We start from the raw sequence: 20,970 nt of genomic DNA, 5'->3' as shown, positions 1-20,970 counted from the left end.
AATGTTTTGGTAGCATGTACTTTTGCCTCTTAATGAATTGAATTTTGATTTAAAAAAACAGCTAAAAAGCTCTTTGAAACACGTTTGAAATGTCCATGAACTAAAAAGGAGACAATAATTGTATCTGGTTTGAACATTATTGGAGCAACTTGCTACTCATTACAAACAAATTTAGAGTAAAAACAGAGAGAATATACAGCAACGTTTGAATTACAAAGAAGAAAGAGAAACATTTTGAGCACCAGACCTGATAAAGGCATGTAAATGTTCACATGAAAAAAAGAGTACTTGTGCGAATCCCAATTATTGTTAACTCTAAGAGAAATTATTAAACTATCAACCAAACTCATAAATCTGAATTGGAGGTTTGAGTAATTGCAAGGAAATACTTTGCCAAGTCATGATCAAGCTAAATTTTTCCCATTTGCAGCTGTGCCGAGTCGTACCTGAATTCAGTTGTGTGACTATACTACAGATTATAATTGTTTTCACACTGAAAACATCTCACCCAGAAACCAGTTGCAAGAATTTCAATGCAATTCTTCTCAGTAGCTCATTGACAAGGGGTGTAACAAAGCAGAAAATGACCGTCCAACATGCCACCATTAACAGTCATCTTGACAAACTTATTACACTAAATCCCTCTCTGCCTCAACTTTGTCAATCTTCTGAATATAAAGAACTACACCAGCATATAGAAGAGGAAAGGCAATAACTCACTTTACAAAATGATGCAGTTTACATGCAACTAAGGAACTAATATATTACAGGAGGAGGGGAAAAAACCCATGAACATATCAAATTATAAATGATTATCAATAGGAACACCTCCACTGAGAAAAGTAAACAATGCTGCAGGGTTTTCTGACCATGCAAGATAGCAGGAATATATATGCAATGCTTAAAGCGAGAGATACATTGCTCTAAATAGTCACATATAAATTTGATTTGGTGTCTGGATAAGATATCCAACAGAACAAGGAACAGACATTGTCTCTCTTGTTTACATCAACACAATACAATTGGATCCTTTAATTGAAGCCAAATAAAAAAATAGATTAACCTTTGACCGGCATGTTATTACCCAGAGAGTCACCTGCATAAGCACCAAAAATGTTTAGTTCAGAAATGTAACACACAAACAATGAAGTTGGAATGAAAGATGCAAATCATATTAATACCCATGGATGACTAAAGTAGGTCAACGGGACTCAAAAGTACATCTAGTTAAAACAGCTCCTAGGGAATCCTAAAGGAGGTTCAAAAACCATAAATAAAGTTTCTGAAACTAAACTGAAGCAAGATGGGGTAAATCTGAATGGTTAAACCCTAGACACATTACTAGTTACAAAATCCATATAATAAGAGATAATTCTACAAAATAATACTTAAGAACTCTTAGCATGCAAGAAATCATAAATGGCATCTGTATGATACAAAATCACAATCAGTAACATTACTGCACCAAATGCTGCTTCTAAGTAATGAATTGTGTCTCCCAAACTACCCAAAGGAGAATTCTTTCATTCCTTAGCTTGTTTAATTTGACTTTTGATCCAACGCATAACTGCACACCAGTTGCCTCCCGAGTCCCAGCACAATCAGGCACCATGTCAAACAATGGTGCTTTGTATTGGCAACCTTTAGAATCCCAAAGCAAACATTCTAGACAGGCTAGCATATTATTAACTGCCTCAATATTGCAGTTATTTCGATTTTGAAATAACAATACAAGTAGCAGCTCCTTAGAAATTAGACATCAAAAGCAGGATGTTTAAGTCTATGTTTTATGCAACATGGAATTGCACATATTACAGAGACAACTGCAACAGTGTTTTAATACTGAGTCAATAAGCTTGTACGCCACCATCCATGCCCCATTTGTAACTCCAATGAACAAACAAATTATTTTGAAACTATAAAACATTCTCCTGAGAGGCATCAATAAATTGTACATATCTTTTAGCATGAAACCTGAAACTTGTTTTCAGGCTTTACTTGCAGCTAGCTCAATATAAGTAGGAGCTGCAAAACAAGTCTCTTCCTATTGTTGACAAGTTTTAATAAGAAGCGTAGTTATTTCAAAACACAATTTTATAGGGACACACAAAAGACCCTTCCAAAAATAAGTTTGTGTCAATCTAAACCTTAATCCGGTAGCATAGTAACACACACTATGAAGTTTCAATGTAACATCAAAAAGTCATTTTTAAAAACTGACCTAAACGTGCAATGGCAAACTGGAGGAATGCAGGAAATTTTTGAATCTCTCCAACAGCCAAAGTAATTATAGTCATAAAGATCCAAGTTGAAATCAAAATCTCGCATGTTATATCAACAAAAGAGATAACAACCATAATATCTGGTTATGATGCTTCAAATTTCACCCACCTATTTCTCTCTGGAATAAGAGTGTGGAACAACACAATAACTACAAAGAATTACACCAAAAATGATAGGCCAAAGCGAGAAGTATCAGAAATTTCCAAGTGTAAAAAGAGTCTCTTTAATGTCTCAACATATGTACATGACTCATAATGCAAATTCTTGTCAGCATCTTGATGCAAACAACATTACAAATACTCAGCTTTATATTGGGTCAGATTGCCCATTCTGTTTTGTAATAGTGAGCCCTGCACGAGTATGTTACTGGAAATTCTATTTAAATTCAGTTTTACAATTTTTTTCATTAAAATTTTAATGGAGAAATACATTGCGTTGAAATACATCTCTTCATAAGCATTATTCTTTCTGACAGTCCTCACCGATAGGCACAAAAAAATATATTATAATGTTCCAATTGGAATTTTTTAGTGTTGTTTCAGTCTTCCTTCTGATGCAAAATGCTAGATTGATTATTACCGTGCAGAGCAGCATGATAAATACGTTTTTCAGGTAGTCCAATGTCTGACATTGTGAGGTTCCCCTGTGAAATGAACAAGAAAATCATTAATAATTCTCAAACCCAATTCTGCTAAAGCCTAAAATGGCTTTAGAAGCAATTACAAAATACATGTACTTGCACAAAGCAAATTGCAGCCTTTGCATACTGATTAGGTTTATCTGAGCAACCCAAAAATTTACTATCAAAATTTGGCAGAGACAAAGCATGCTAACAAGAAATAAATGGAATTGAAAATAAAGTGGCACATAAAATGATCTTGAAAATATCCAAATCAACTACATAGCACTTCCTCCAATAGCATCACTCAGAAAGAATATCATCCTATAATTAGACAGTTAACAGTCACAAATAGCAAATTGCATCTCCTCAAAAAGAGTTTGTCCATCTGAAGTACATAAACATGTGTCCGAACTCGCAACTAGAGTTTTGATCTTTCTCAAATACATACATTTCATTGGATTGAATGAGAACAAGTAAGTTGCAATGTGATCCCTTCAGTTGCACAGTAATTCTTAAGAACCACTGAATTTTTATTCATCTGGTTTTCTCATACCAACCCTTTTTGAGCCAATCTATAATTGAAGACTTAAAAAACCTATGACCCAATATATAATAAGTGGAGGAAAGACTACTGCAGCACTGCTTTGTGCCTTTCACTGAACAATTGAGTTGTTGTCTTAAATTGTTTATAAAATTGAACAGGAAAACCATGCTGGTAACAAAACCAAATTTTAAAAACCAATCTACCTTTATGTGCATCAGAATCTCATCTTTTCCTATAACTCTGGGTGGTATTTTTGTCCTCAAGATTTGACAGATTTGTCACAATAATTTATATACGACCACAATCATCTTAAGCTTTGAACAACGTTGGTGAACACGTTTTTTGGCTTCTTTTCTATCCAGTACAACTCCCATCCCGAGAATTCATACTAAAAGGGAAACAAACATGCTAGATGGCAATACTGACTGTTAGTACATCAAATCAGATATGAGAGTCACAAGTTATTCTTTTGAAGACTTGATAAATCTCAATATTGAGAGTTTTGAAATTATGGCAAGCTTCTTAGAAGGTTCAGAACTTATTCATAAGCAGACGCTACAAGTTCAGCATACGCTGGTTCCAAGAACCATAGTGACACCAGATGCATGTAGTCCTGCAGCAGAAGTAATGAGAACGAAAATTCACTACCAGGATTTGACATGCATGATTGATCAAATTCACACTACCAGGATTTGACATGCACAATTGATCAAATTCACACAAACATCTTCCACACCGTACAAATGGATTCTGATTAATGATGGAGGAAGATTGAAGTAATAACAGAAAACTATTCTATAAAGGAAAAACCAAACTATCTACTACGATCTTGCAAGCTTGTCAAAAGCTTATCTCGAGCTTGTCTGTGCTCTACAAGGCTCATTTAATTGCCCATTCCCATCTCTAATAGGAGTAAATTCATGAGAAGGTAAGTAATCAATTAGCCAATCCTATGACATGACATGATGGATAACTATGACCCTTGATCACTTATGAATAATGACAAACCATGACCCTTGATCTGGATCATATAAGAGAAATAAGAAAACACAAACAAAAGCATGTCATGCTTATGGCAAACACAACTAAGAATGTAAGTGTTTACTACAAAATCCCCCTTAATATTAGCTTGGCAAATATAGAGAAATGAGGCCATGTGGTAATACAGACAATCCCTTGCCTGCCCCCCAAATGAAAAATTTCTATACTTTCTAAAAGAAATAAAGGAATGAAGACTTGATGACATGTCAATTCATAAGTTAATGTTGGTTTACAAAAAAGCATGGAATGGCTGATCTCAAAGCAGAAATGTTTTGATGCCAACCAATGTCAAGTATCACTATGATTACCATGCCATCTTGCTAAACAAGGTAACCAGACACTAAAACTGTAAGTAAATCAAATAATGGTTAACAAATACGGAGTGTGTTGGTGTACCAAATGAGAGTTCTATACAATGTGCACAAACAAGGTGCAGAACAAAGAAATGTCAAAATGTTGCCATACAATGAAAGTCATAGATACACAATGAAAGATGTTAAAGGTAGGAGGAAAGGACTCAAAGAGGTCCTTGCATGACTAGCAACATGCCCAAACAAACTCCTTGTGAAGAAACAAAGGTCCAAATAGACTTGCAATTCAGTCAAAAATTCCTTTGAAATGCTCCAACATCAAACTGATAATATAACAATCACTATCACAAAACATGTATCTACTAATAGTCGCATACAGGGGAAGCAATTGTCAAAAAGCTAATGAGAAAGATTGCCAAAAAACATGTTATAACATGCCATCTTATCTGCAAAGAAGTCACTTAATATAACATTCCTAAGGTGGCACCACCACTCTTGGTAGCTATGCCATTGGGAATTGAAAGTTGAAACTGCTGAGGCCTTTACAGTACAGGATCTGGTGCAAAATGACTGAAACATGATAGGGCCAACAGAAATATGTTGCAAAAATATGAGACTTCAAAAAAAAAGCCTCAAAAGGTGACCATATGCACAAAATGTACTGAAAATAAATAACCATATTGGAAATAAAGCTAGGGATAGTCTGAACAGCTATTAAATATCTGCAATAGCCAACTAATCCACTACAAAGCCTTCAAAACAACAGGCACAATCAATAAAAGGCGCCAACAAAGGTGTCTGTAATCTGTATGATTAGAAGTCACCTCCATATAAAAGAGATCTGAAAACAGTAAGCACTAGAGTCAACTCATAACAGTGGAAAAGGAAGAGCTGAATTTATAAATCCAACATCTGGCATCTATATATACAAGGCCTCTATAATTTTTTTCAATATACCATCTAGCATCCATCAACAAAAAGTGAGTTTCCAACAACTTGTGAAGAAATATGGTAACAATCCTGATTTTTATAAAGCATTTAGATTTGTGCATTGACAGACAAAAACAATAATTTTAGGCTATGTCTTTAGTCAGATTAAGTGCAAAACCCATGAGAGAAAAGTGTTCCACAAACAAATTTGTAGAGGGACGGACTAGCCCCATCCCCGTAGAGCTGGTGCTGTTCCCATTTGGAACCATCGCTGCAGAGAAGTCACTTTCATTTGGAAAGATCAGACATGGGTGTCAAGGCACTCCACAGGAGTCAGAGATGTCCAAAGAAGCTTGAAGCAAAGAAATGAGGATATGAAATCGAATGTCATGTAGAAGCCATCATAGATCTATGAGTCCGCTATAGACAAAGGCAGTAGAGACCACAAACAAAGTTCAGCAAAGAGCTCTACTCTAAATTGTGTGCTGCCAAACAACAGTATGAGAGCCTGCCGGTGGCAAAGCCTTTCAGATATCAGAGTGCCAACTCAAGTAGGATTCCATTGGATCTGTTATAAATGCATGTCAGCCTACAAACAAAGTGTGCCCATTGAAAGGGGCAAACTGCTACAAAAATGGTTGTGGAAGCCAAAAGAACCATGGCTAGCACAGGGTCAGGATGGTTGAAAATATATCTGTCAAGAAAACAACTCAAAAAAAATTCCATTTTGTTCATATTTTTTTATAAAGAAAAAAAGAGCACCTAGAAAATTTCAGACCTTTGCCCAGAAAATCAATTATTTTCAAAAAAATTATAAAAGCACTTCACAATGCAAGATGATTCAAACAAAATAATAAACTTAAGATCTAATGGTTGTTGTATCCCTATGTTCAAAAGAGAAAATAATCAAACTTTCTGAACATGGTGATGTGGTCAAAATTGACCAGAAATGCATCAAAATGTCACACCTAAAACTATAAAATTATACAGCTACAACTCATGGTCACCTATATCTCAGCACTAAATATGAATAAGATGTCATTGCTTATGTGTTATCCTGAGAATGTATTATGTGATTAGTATATGTGGTAATATCCTCATTTTCCCATTAATTATCAACCCCGCCAAATATCAAAAACCTGAAGATTTGAAAATCATTCCCACAGTATCCAATAAACTGTGAATACACACATTTTCAAATATACAAAAGGATATATAGAGTAGTTACCAATGATGGTGATAAGTTATTTCACACCTTAGTTCAACCATATTTAAATCAGTTTATAGCCTCTCTGCAATTGTTACACCATCCTTTGAGAAGCAAGATTTGTGTTCCTATCCAAAACTAAACCATTCACCCATTGAAAAACAAGTGGCAGGTGTGTTATCCCTCATTTTTATCAAATGTGAAATGCTGCACTTGTGTACCCCTATACTGCAAACAAGGCTGCATTTTCCAAGTTGCCATTTAAAATATGACTAGTGAATGCAGCTTATTGAAAATTGGACTCATCTCTCTAAGGTTACAAAGATATTAATATAAAAAATTAATGTAACTAGGTGTTAGGGTGGGATTCTTTAGAGATGTTGTTAATCCGTTACTTCTGTGAGTTGTCATATGCATTAAGTTAGATGTACTTTTTGTTTGTCAGAAAAACAGAATCAAGTTATCGCACATACACAAAGTGAATAGATTCACAAATGGAAATTTACTTTAAGTTTAAAAAGTACAAATTGAAAAGTTTAAGGGAGAAGTCGTTATTAGAAAGGGATCAGTAAAAGAAAACCTGTGTGGGGTTCAAGGTTATGTTTTGTCAACAGAGAATCCATACTATCCCAATTTCAACCTGAGTCTGTATATATAGTCTCAAGAAAGTTTTCCTGTTGCATGCACTATTAGATTTATTCTTATGATGCAACAATTCTCTCTTTCCAGATTTCTTGCATCATCAAATCTATTTCTCGGAAATTCAATATTTTATTTCTTTACTCTATCCCTATTTTCAACATAGGGAAAAGTTTTGTTTGAGGCATGGTAACCATGAAACTCCAGTATTTGGGTGGCCATATTTATATAGAATACCTTGCCATCAATCATTTACTTTTGTATCCTGATTTGATTGGCATCCCAGTTCATGTAAATAGTATTTGTACCCCCACATCTCCAAGGGATCAGGATTTCAAGTTTTCAGCATTTCTATATTTCAGTTTGGCAATTTTAAATCTCAAGTATTTTTCAAATTTTTAAGACTTGGGTCTAGGGTTTGCAAGAATATTTCATTATTCATCATTTTTTGAAATGGCAGTTGGATGTCATGGTGAATAAGACAAGCCTTGAGCGAGGGCTACAGGGGATATATACCTGCAAAAAAAACAAAGGGGAAAATTGTATAGATCAAAGGTTGCTCAAGAAGATCTACATTCCCAAGTTTCATGGGGTTAGTAGCAAAATATTGAACCTAGGGCTTGGATTGGGAAGCTGAATCATTGTTTTAGAGTCTTAGACTAAATAATAAGTCTAACTGGTTAGTCCCAAAAAGTTCCATTTACCAAATTGCAACTGTGGAGACCAGCATTTCATTGGGGGTTGCATGGTCGAGTGTGATACAAAGCTAGATGAATATAAATAAGGTGGTCCCCAAAAGATTACCACTTGGGATGAGTTTTTTATTACATTTGAACACTGTTAAAAAAACTAAATTTAAGAACTCAAAAATATAAAGCAATAGGGCACAGTGGCATACTTATATTTAAGAATTCTCTCATGCAAGTTTAGCGCTTAAAAAATCTCTCCTCAATTATTGGTTGCTACATACATTGATGAACCTTGGCACCCTAAAGAAGACCATTCAAAGTTTTGAAGCCTGGCACCCTAGGGGAAACAATTCAACAAGTACGGGCTTATTCAGAAGCTGTTATGAGGACCAATTTGCAAGTAGTCCAGCTTCCAAAATTCCCACTGCAACAAAGATCCATCCTAAGGGTAATGAAAGCTTTAAATCTTCTTTGATCTCTAATGCTAGTCTATCTAAAGCTAGAATTTTGGACCTTGTTTCCCTTGCTTATCCACATTCAAAGAGTTTTGTAATGCTTGCAACCACACCTAGTTTAGAGGCACAGATGCAAGGCTTTGGAATATCCCAGTCTCGGATAATGCTTCAAATCTAATTTGGTTTTTTTTTTTAACTTATGTTTTGTTTCATCATAATGTAATAGTGCAACATGCAAACATGCAGATTGAACATGCAAGATGAACAATATAGATTTTCAAGGAAATCAATCATTGAAATATAGAGAATCTAAATAGGCCAATGGAATTCTTTTGATGTAGAAATGTATTGCTGTTTACAAACACATGCTGTTGTTACAAATCAGAAAATGCATAATGCCATCAGGTAAGACATACCCTAGAATGCCTTCACGCATAAAATAACAAACCCTCTAAAAATCTGCTAGATAGATCATCGAATCTCCATGAAAACTGATCAATGTTGTGCAACTGTGAATCCTGAGATGAGTTCACCAAGTGGGCTCATCTGGGTTTCCGTCCAAATGGCCAAAACCTCTACGGTTTTCATCCTAGGGTTTACTGAATTTGCAACCTAAAGCTCTCAAGCTCTCAAGGAAAAGTTTCTTTGAAAATAATTACTTTTCCCCTCAAAAGTGACTTGTCTTTATAATTTGTCATTGACATTATTATAAAGTCACTTTATAAAATAAAGTATGTTCAACTGCAAATTAATTAAATTTAAATTTATTCCCTTAAATAAATCCAATTAGCCTTTGAGAATAAAATAGGCTAATAATCTCCTCTAGGTTATCACTTGGAGAAAAGGGGGCATTACAGGCTTCCAAAAAAATAATTTGATTTCAGATTTTGGATGGGAAGAACTTAAAAGAGTTGATAAGGATAATAAACAATCAATAACTAAGGAGCACATATCAAACAAAGAAGACCCACACCAGCTAAGAGTATCTAGTATTCTCTAGCTGCCAAACTGGGTATAGCTCAAAATCATGGCTAGAGAACAAAATGCAAGGTCTATGACATAAAAGTGCTATCAGTAATTGATGGAGACAGCATTCATTATATTATTAATGCCAAGTTGATAAATCCTATAGAACTAAAAGTGTAGCCACTGCTGCATTTTCAAATTTGCAGAGACAACAGCAAGATCATGAAATGCAAAGATTGTAAAATGTTCTGTAATGCAGCTTGTTTTATGTGGTTTTTAAGGATGTAATAATGGGGGTGCAATGACTTAAGACTTTATGTCGTATTCTTATGAGCTACAATGAGTTGTACTTGAAATTGAGAAAGGCCAACAAATGATTATCATTAAAGGTCTACATGCACCTGCAAGCAAGCTGATCACAGTACATGAGAAGGCCAAACAACTTGGTAGTTTGTTGAGTTTTATACTTGAATGTAATTCCATGACAGGGCTACAAGTAACATTAATAGCATAAAACCCAAAAAGGAAAAATCAAGTTCATCAAATAGTTTAAGGTCAGCAGATATGTTGAAATGGACTTCCACCAGAGAGAGCAAGAACATGTGATTGAATTGCAGCCAGGATTGATTGCTAAGTTGCCGGTTCAGGTTCGGGCACCGGTTTGGATTCAAGAACCCAGTTTGCGGGTTTGGCAAAATTTTGAAAAGTGGTTTGGGTTGGTTAGTACAAAAACAATGTAAAAAATATATATATTATATATATAATATATTATATAATATAATATAATATATATTATATAATAAATATATATATTATATATATAATATATTATATAATATAATAATATAATATAATATATATTATATAATAAATTAATATTATTTATAATATATAATATAATATAATTATTAATATCTATTATATTATATAATAATAATATATATATAATAATCGCTGAATTATAAAAAAGCATTAACTGAATTTATAAATAAAAAACATTAACAGCAACTGAATTTATAAGGCAAAAACAATCATAAATCTTCTTTGGCAAACCGAACCACGGACTGGGTGCAGACCCAGACCCGGAGTGGGCCCACAACCGGGTTCCCAGGCCCTAACCCGGTAACTTAGATTAATTTAATTGCTATCATTTGTTCCACCATGTTGACACCCTAATACCTCTGGCTCTAACTATTTAATAATGAAACAGAGGCGGTTAAAGAGCTGTAAGAGATGAGGTATATAGTGCCAACTAAGAGACCTTTTGCTTCTGCATTGTTATTGACCAGAAAGAAGGATGGCTCTTTCTGTATATACATTGATACCTATAACTGAATATGAGAACTACAAAGGAATAGGTATCTGATTGCACAAGTTGCTGAACCACTTGTTGAATCACAGGGGGCAGATGTATACATCACAACAGGTTTTAAGGTCTGCTTACCACCAAATAAGGCTTAGGGAAACTGATCAATATCAAGACTGCCTTCCGCACTTGTCATGACAACTATGAGTTTCAAGTGACGCCTTTTGGCATCACTAATGTTCCAGCAATCTTTTGGGGTTTATTTAAAGAAAATTTTCTTGTTTTCCTTAATGGCATTTCAATATACAACAGAGTTTATATAAATTTGTTATTTATTTCTTTAATGGCATTCCAGTTTATGACAAGTCTATGCAAGAGCATTTGCATCATTTGAAGGTTGGTTTAGAAATATTGTAACTACACTTGCTCTTCGCAAAGAACTCAAAAGAGTGAATTTCGGAAAAAAGAGTTGTTCTACCTAGGTCACATCATAAGGAATTAAACATTCATACAGCAAATACTCAAGCCATACTTAAATGCCCGTCCCAAAGAATGTGACTAAACTGTGGCATTTTTATGTTCCATGCAGCTATTACAGAAATTTTATTGAAGATTTGAGGGCTTCCACTCCCATATTTCCCAACTTTTCATAGCCATCTGTATTAGAATATAATGCATGGTATGCTTTCATGCAAAATCTGGAACCAATTGCCTCTGAGACCAGAAAATTGAATGCCAAAGAGAAGTTATGTTCTATCTGTGACAAGGAAATGCTAGCCCTCGTGCCTGCAATAAAAACATTGAAGCCATTTCTATTAAGACAACATTTCGTAATCAAAACAGATCTGTCTGTGATTTGCCCAGTGAATAGCCTTTTAGGCACCAACAAAATCACATCAACACCTTTTCGCTTCCGATCCTTAACAACAAGAGAGATTATTTTTCTATAAAGTCAGACAGGAGAGTGTTGCCAAAGTTGTAATAGAATATTAAAATAATGTTAATTTTAGTATTAATGCTCAATAATGTATATTCTATTTTAGTCAGATCGTCTTCGATCTTCTCAGCAGTTTCTTATTAGAAACTTGCTATTCTTGTAAATATCCTTGTATTATTTATGAGCGTCGTGCTCATTCTGATATTGAATCAATTCTTTGAAATCCATTGCGTGTCTCGCATTGTTTTATGGTATCAGAGCTATAGGAGAAATTTTTTTGAAAATTTTTTAATCCTAATTTCCAATTAGTGGAAATTTTCGAAATTATTTTCTGAAAAAAAATTCATCAAAGTTTTTTTTTAGCTTCTGGGGTGGATCGTCGGTTTTTCTTCTTCCCACGACCTGTGTTCTCGACCTGCAGGATCGTCGCGTGTTGCCGCGACCTGTGTTTTAGACCTGCGGGTCGTCGCGTGGTGCCGCGACCTGTGTTTTTAGACCTGCAGGGTCGTCGCGTTGTCGCGACCTGTGTGCGACGTCGCGGACACACTCCGGCGTCGCCTCCACCGCCCTCGTGACCTGCAACCGACTTTGGCGTTGTGCGCAAGCTTCGGCGTCGCCACCTGCAACTCGCCCCCTCTGCCACGATCCGCGACTTCAACCCTCAGCGTTGTTCGGCATCTGCAACCTACCTTCGGCGTCGCGCGCGTCTGCAAACTTCGGCGCTACCTGCAACTCTCTGCAAACGCGCGACCTGCAACCCGGGATCTGTACCTTCGGCGATGACATTTTCTGTGAAATCCATGGCTGCCCACTAACTTCGAAATTTTTTCGATTAAGGTGTTTACCTTCTAGTTTTTCATCGAAAATAATTTTTTCTTGCAGAATCTTGCTGGGTTTTTCGAAACCTAATCTAGGTGGTTGTCCGTTTTTTCTGGGTGCTTCGTTTTTCGTGCCTCAATTTTTCGAGCCCGCGGATTCAAATTCTGACAACAGATTCCTTCTGGGTTTTTCGAACGCATTTCTGGGTTGTCTTTGGATTTTTCTGGGTCAACCGGAAATTTTTCTTGGGAAACGTGCACATGGCTTCTCTCACCAATCTGATGTTAGAAGGCAATCAACGCTTTAATGGTCACAATTACAACATCTGGAAACAGCGTATGTTGACCATTTTTGAATATAGGCGTCTTGACCAGCTTGTGTTGGGAAAAGAGCTCAATCCTGGTACACCTGGTGCAGATCAAGATAAGTTTGATGAACGCAATCGAGAGGCAGTTATGCTTCTCAAACTCTCAGTGACTGATGATTAGTTACCGCAGATTCCTTCCGGCAAGACAGCTTCCGACATCTGGAAGCATCTAAAGGAATTGCATGAGACATCCGACAAGAGCCGAGCATTCTTTCTAAAGAATCAGCTGTTCTCCATTATGATGGACGAACGTATGTCCTTACAGGAACACCTCACGAGGATTAAGGACATTCGAGATCAGCTCGAAGCTATTGGTCGGACTATGGAGGAAGAAGACATGGTAGTAATCACTCTGAAAAGTCTTCCGAAATCGTATGAACACTTCATTGAGACCCTCAATATTACTTCCACTAATGTTGATCTGAAGTTTTCAGAATTGTGCACCAAACTTCTACAGCAGGATCGCTGGAAACAACAGTTTGGTAGTGGTACTACATCAGCCTCCTCGGAAAATGCCTTCACAGCTCAATCCTTTCAGAAGGATAAAGGCAAATTTCAGTCCTCTCAGTCTTCTCAGCAGAAAGGCTCTTTTCAGACATAGGATGGAGCTAAGAAGAAGAATGTGCAGTGCAATTACTGTCACAAGTACGGCCATATGAAGAAAGATTGCCGTCAGAGGCTCGCTTCTGAACAAAAGAAGCAGGGAGGGTCACACCAAAAGGCGCATGTTGCTGAACATTCCGAGCAGAAAGAGTCTGCCTTTTATGCCTTTATGGCTAAGAGGTCTTCAGATCATGCCAGGTCTTCTGCTTGGTACATCGACTCTGGTGCATCACGTCACTTTTCTCATCTGCGTGACTGGTTTACAGACTTCTCACCTTTCAGTGATTCCGTTGTATTTGGCGGAGGTAAGGAGTATACAGTTGTTGGCAGAGGCACTGTTCAGATACAGTCTGGTGGTAGGACTCTCCTTTTTCTGAATGTGTACTATGTTCCTGGAATGGAACTTAATCTGCTCTCTGTCAGCCAGATTATGAGAAATTCTCCTCAACTAGATGTGGTGTTCAGTGCTCACAAGTGCTCCATCATTGATCGGGAGACTCGTCTTACTGTTGCTGTTGGTCTAGAGGATCATGGCCTATATAAGCTTCTTGACACTGGTGATTCTCCTGAAGTGGCTCTAGCAGCTCGTGTTTCTCCTCTTAGCACTTTGTGGCATCAGAGATATGGACATCTCAACATTCAGTATCTCTCTCAGCTATCTCGGGAGGGACTTGTCTCAGGGTTACCTGATATTCAGACTCAGCATCTTGGAGTATGTGGCGCCTGTCAAGCTGGCAAACAGCATCGGACTTCATTCCCACATGGCAAGTCTTGGCGCGCATCTAAGGTACTTCAATTACTTCATGCTAATATTTGTGGTCCTATGAATACATCTTCTGTTACTAGTTGCAAATACTTTTTGCTTATTGTAGATGATTTTAGTAGAAAGATGTGGGTGTACTTTCTTAAACATAAATCAGATGTATTTAGTATCTTTCAGAAGTTTAAGTCCTTTGTTGAAAAAGAGTCTGGACATAGTATCATTACTCTTAGGACAGATAACGGGGGGGAATTTTGTTCTTCTGCATTCTCCAATTTCTATGCTACCCATGGCATCAAACGCCAGTTGACTACACCCTACACTCCTCAGCAAAACAGTGTTGTCGAGCATCGCAATCGTACGGTTGTTGAGATGGCTCGTTCTATGTTACAACACAGGAGTGTTCCGAATAAGTATTGGGCTAAAGCAGTGTTTACTGCTGTCTACCTTCTTAATCGTTCTCCTACTCAGGCTGTTAAGGGGAAGACACCAGAAGAGGTTTGGTCTGGTCGGAAACCTCAGATCAGCCACCTAAAGGTTTTTGGCTCTGTTGCCTATGTTTGGATTCCAAATGCTAAGCGCTCCAAGTTGGATTCCAAAAGTCAGAAACTCATGATGACAGGATACAGTGATCACCATAAGGCCTACAGACTGATAGATATAGACACTGAACGTCTTATCTTCAGTCGTGATGTTGTATTTGATGAAGACAGAGGATTCTTTCAGTCCCCTTCTTCTGAGCAGTATTCTGAGGATCAGCCTCACAGTGTTCTTATTCTATTAGGTTTGCCTGATGGGAGGGATGATGCAGAATCTATTTTCGATGATGCACTACCTAAGTTCCCTCCGGAGAATAATCCTCCTCTTGCTGCTCCTGTTCCTGATCCTAAGCCTCTTCCAGCTCCTCCAGATGTTCGCACTTCTACTCTCCGGCCTAAATGGTGGGCCAAGACCATTGGTGATCTCAGGGATACTGAGCTCATTGAGGGTAGAACCTCCCGTAATAAGAGCAAACAGCAGCATACAGTCAATTTTGCTCTCATGGCTAACATACACAGTGTTTTTGAGCCTCAGACATACTCAGAGGCTAAAGGTATACCTGAGTGGGAATAGGCTATGGAAGCTGAGTTCTAGAGTCTTCAGAAGAATCACACTTGGGCCCTTTCTGATCTTCCTTCAAGGAAGAAGCCCATTAGCTGCAAATGGGTGTATAAAGTAAAATACAAAGCTGATGGAACCCTAGACAAGTATAAGGCCCGTCTTGTTGCTCGTGGGTTCTCACAGAAAGAAGGCATTGACTACGAGGAGACTTTTGCTCTTACAGCCAAAATGAGTACCATACGGCTCGTTCTTGCCTTGGCAGCCCAGTTCAGTTGGAAAGTCCATCAGATGGACGTCAAGAGTGCTTTTTTGAATGGTGACTTACAAGAAGAAGTCTACATGACGCAACCCCCAGGCTTCAAGGTTGCTGGTCAAGAACAGAAGGTCTGTAGACTAGTCAAAGCACTCTATGGTCTGAAACAAGCTCCTCGGGCTTGGTACATGAAAATTGATAAGTACCTGACAGATCATGGTTTTCAATGGAGTCCATCTGATGCAAACTTGTATATCAAGCATTCTAGTAATGATATTCTGTTTGTAGTTGTCTATGTGGATGACTTAATCATTACTGGCAGTTCAGCACATTTGATCACTGGGATCAAACAGGATTTGTGTCGCACCTTTGATATGACAGATTTGGGACTTCTACATTACTGCTTAGGAGTTGAAGTCTGGCAAACTGAGCACAGTATCTTTCTCTCTCAGTCCAAGTATGCCAGAAGTCTTGTGGACAGGTTCAGAATGCAAGATTGCAAACCTGCCTCTACTCCTATGGAACCCGGGCTCAAACTTTCAGCTCAGTCATCCTCACCAGTTGTGGATGAATCCCTGTTCAGGCAACTAGTGGGCAGCCTCATTTACCTTACTGCCACTAGACCTGACATCAGTTTTGCAGTGAGCTACATTTCACGCTTCATGACAGCTCCCAAGGCTGATCATTGGATAGCAACGAAGCGTGTGCTGCGTTATGTGAGTGGCACTCCTGATTATGGACTTCTGTACACTCGGAGTTCTGATCCTATACTCAGTGGTTACACAAATTCTGACTGGGCAGGTTCGGTTGATGACCGTAAGTCTACAGCAGGGTATGTGTTTAGTTTGGGATCTGGTGTTGTCACATGGACTAGTAAGAAGCAGCAGGCAGTGGCTCTCTCCTCAACAGAAGCAGAGTATCGGGGAGCAGTTAAGGCATCTTGTGAGGCGGTTTGGCTTCGACGAATGCTTGCGGATATGCATGTCTCCCAGGCAGGTCCTACTCCCTTGTTCTGTGATAATCAGGAAGTGCTCAAACTCGCCAAGAATCCAGTCTTCCATGAAAGAACCAAGCATGTGGAAACACATTGTCACTATATTCGACAGCTGGTTGAAGACGGATCCATCCAGTTGCTGTATGTTCCTACCTCGGAGCAGCCAGTAGACATCTTCACCGAGCCCCTTGGTCCTGATAAATTTGTAAAATTCAGGGGGTCTATAGGTGTAGTTAACAGATTGAGCATTAAGGGAGGGTAATAGAATATTAAAATAATGTTAATTTTAGTATTAATGCTCAATAATGTATATTCTATTTTAGTCAAATCGTCTTCGATCTTCTCAGCAGTTTCTTATTAGAAACTTGCTATTCTTGTAAATATCCTTGTATTATTTATGAGCGTCGTGCTCATTCTGATATTGAATCAATTCTTTGAAATCCATTGCGTGTCTCGCATTGTTTTAAGTTGCAACTAATCCTTCATGGGATTTGGATAAACCAATTGCCCTTTCAATCCCCATCTTTCATAATTGACACAACTTGCAAATTGTTTTCCACATATTTAAACTAATTATTGCAATTTTTCATACCATGTGGCTCTCCAGCCTTCACCTGATAAATTTATTTACTAAGATACAGTCTGTTGTAGGGACTAACGTAAATGCTTACAGTACAGGATAGTTGTACTCATCTATATTGTCAGCAATGCCTTGGATAGGTTTAAAGCCTTCTCGCAGAAGCTAATGACCATACACAATTTTCTTCATATATTTTCATTAGTTATAACTTACAAGAAAATTTGCAAATGTCTTGATAAGTTTAAGGCCTTCTTGCAGAAGCTGATGACCATAGACAATTTCTTCATCTATTTTCATCAGTTAAAAGAAAATTGCAAATGCAAATCAGGTAACACTATAGTTCACTAGCACCTGCTACTAGCATAGAGCTATGGCACAAGGTTTGTGTTCATGTTCAAGTTTGCAAAAAAAACATTCGAAACAAATTGTCAACTAATAAATTCAGTATTACATGGCGACACGTTCGTTTCGGAAAACAGGACGGCAGGAAACGAGCCTTTGCTATCCCCAAAAATTTTAGAAATGCAGTAAACATTTCTGGGATGGGGAAACGGCAGGCACATCTAGGGAGGATGGCCAGCCATGGGCGTCCAAGACATCACTTGACAGTCCCAGGAATGGCTAGCCGTCCCCCCGGGCATGCCTTTATTTATTTAAAAAATGCACCCAAACATAGAAAAACTAGCCCCATTATTATTATATGAGAAATCATACATGGAATCATGATTGAAATGAAAACAAATTACTCCTGGCTTGTTCTAATCAAGTAAATGAAAGAAAAAAAATACATCTAGTAAAAAAAAATTATTTTGCAACCCAATGTTCAAGGTTTATCTATTTCTGCTTCATCGTCATTTCCTGTTACCAAGTGCATTGAAAATAGACATTGACACTTAATATATATTTGATGTTTTGTTATATGTGTTATTAATCAGCTATATTTCTATATATTGAATATAATGCATTCAATTATCCTCCCAAGAATCTATGAATCAACACAAGTTGTTATAGACATGTAATCTTTGCAACTAGCACCACTCGTGTTGAGTATATGCATCAGTAAATACCATGCCTGAAGATGAAGGTTCTCATTTTGGTGTGTAGATATATCAACATCCAAGAAAGAGAAATCTCCTTATATATTTTAAATTTTCCATATTTTTCATATAGCCATCCCCTAAAATGGCAAAAAAAAAAGATCTGTCCTGGAAACCCATTTCCCCATCCCGAAAACTTGGGGTAACAGAGATTAAATTACTTCTAGCTTGGTTTTATGATTTATCGAGATGAAAGTAAAAAAATACATCTAGAAAGATTTTTTTTATTTTGCAACCCAATGTTCAAGGTTTATCTATTTTTGCTTATTTGTCATTTCCTGTTACCAAGTGCATTGAAAATAGACATTGACACTATATATTTTTGATGTTCTATTATATGTGTTATTAAACAGCTATATTTCTATATATTGGATATAATGCATTCAATTATCCTTGCAAGAATCTATGAATCAGCACAAGTTGTTGTAGACATGTAACCTTTGCCACTAGCACCACTCATGTTGAATATATGCATCAACAAATACCATGCCTAAAGATGAGGGTTCTCATTTTGGTGTGTAGATATATCAACATCCAAGAAAGAGAAATTTCCTTATATATTTTAAATTTTCCCTATTTTTCATATAGTCATCCCCTCTGCCATCCTCGCCGTCCCCTAAAATGGCAAAACAAAAATCCGTCCTAGAAACCAATTTCCCCATCCCGGAAACTTGGGGTAGCATACATAGAATAAATTCAAAGAGAAAAAATCATAATTAAATTCAACTAATATAAATCTAATATTTTAATTGTTGATATAAAAAATAAATCCACAAAATTGTCAAAACAGATAAACATTACTAAATAAAATTGTAATCGATATAGACAATAATAAACCTACAAATGTAAAATAATTAAGATATCAGCAAAAAATGGCAGCGGTGAACGGAAGCAGCGGGAGCGGCAGCAGCAGCAGGAATAGAGATGGAGAAATGCGAGCTCTGGGCGATCAGGCCACGACGAATTCAAACCAACGCAATGTCGCACAGGGGATTGGTTCATGGAGCGACGAAGCGGATATTGCTTTCCCTATTGACGCATGTAGGAATCAATCCTCTCAGAAATTGGCCCGTACTGAGAAATAAGTCAGCTTCCACGAAGATATATACCCTAGGTCTCGAATGAATAATGGTAACCCTTACTCGGATGGCAACCAGTGCCCAATTGATCCGTTGAAGTAGAAAGAGAATGGCTTTATTTGGAATAACAAGGGCTGGTTTCAGCAGGCTAAGCATCCTGCCTCAGATCTTCCTCGAAACTGGCAACCATTGCCGGAATCTAAGATCCCAGGTATAGTGATCGGGTGATCTACTCCACAGACTGCGTCCAATCATGAATCTCTGAAATCTCAGGGTAACTTCCAGAAGCGGGATGGGTGGTTTAGGAAACTAAAACCCTCTAGAGCGGATCACACTAAGTTTTGGAGATCCAATTTTCAAGCCAAAAGTTGGAACCCTAAATTGGATCGTATTGGAAATGCTGGTTTCGGGAGATGGAACTCTCCCCCATATCACCCCCGACACCCTAAACCGGTAAGGAAATTTTCAAGACCCACTATTACCTTGGATGAGAATAAAATTAATTCAGCTAGATCAAGTCTGTATGATTTTTGTTTTTTCACCAAGTGGGCGGTGGCAAACGGGTAAAAGGTAGTTTTGAATCATGGTGTAGATCACAGTGGGGAATGGACATAAATATTAATATCCTCCCAAATGGCTACTATTTGATTGAATTTTAATAAAAAGATGATAAATGGCAAGCAAGAAATAAAGGTCCATATATCTTGGATGGAATCGAAGTTCACATCATTGAATGGCAGCCTAATTTTAATCCCCGGACACATGTATTACTGAGTAGTAAGGTATGGTTAAGACTTTATAACTGTCCCTCAGACTACTGGCATATTGATGTCATTAAGGATATATGTAAAGAACTCGGTTCATTTGTATCTGTTGATGACATTCTGGAAGACAAGGTTTGGGGAAGCTTTATCAGAGTTTGCATTAGCACAGATCAAATTAACAAGATTCCTGAAGAAATTAAAATTATTGGTGCAGGGAAGGTTTGGATCCAGAAGATTGATAGGGAAGATCAGCTGCTTATTTGTCCTAAATGCTTCTCCTTGGATCATACTGATTTGGATTGTGAAGTATCGGCTGCAATTCAGAAAAGCTATGCATGTATGCAATTCCCTATTGATGTGGAACTTCAATCGGAACCTCCTAATAATACTGATGTTGGACAGGATTTCAGAAAAGAAGAACAAGCAGTGAAGAATATCCCTTTGATTGAGGCTACCCCTTTGAATATTGAGCCTCCCCCTCCCTCTCAACTAAACCCTTGTGGTAATAAGACTGAGAGCCAACAAGAATTGCTTATGTTACTGGAGAAGACCAAGGCGTTACAGGCGGATATTGAGACTAAAATAGCAGTTTCACTACCTTCCACTTCTGGTGATATAGGGGG

General features: G+C 37.4%; 1 protein-coding gene across 2 annotated transcripts in view; it reads right to left on the bottom strand.

The window, feature by feature from the left end:
* Positions 1-777: 777 nt before the first annotated feature.
* Positions 778-20,970, bottom strand: part of LOC131052980 (lysophospholipid acyltransferase LPEAT1) — a 74,913-nt gene continuing 54,720 nt past the window's right edge. The window contains exons 8-9 of one of the 2 annotated variants that reach the window (XM_057987587.2): positions 2,863-2,926; positions 778-1,096 (exon numbers count right to left, since the gene is read on the bottom strand). In XM_057987587.2, coding sequence (XP_057843570.1) covers positions 1,059-1,096; positions 2,863-2,926 — 102 coding nt within the window. In that variant the 3' untranslated portion in view covers positions 778-1,058. Of the gene's footprint in view, positions 1,097-2,453; positions 2,927-20,970 lie in introns of those variants that run through there. The other variant, XM_057987586.2, reaches the window with a different exon arrangement.

This window comes from Cryptomeria japonica, chromosome 3 (assembly GCF_030272615.1).
Source record: "Cryptomeria japonica chromosome 3, Sugi_1.0, whole genome shotgun sequence".
Lineage (NCBI taxonomy): Eukaryota > Viridiplantae > Streptophyta > Pinopsida > Cupressales > Cupressaceae > Cryptomeria > Cryptomeria japonica.
Note: the sequence above shows the minus strand (reverse complement) of the source record. Positions and strands in the feature narration are given on the sequence as shown.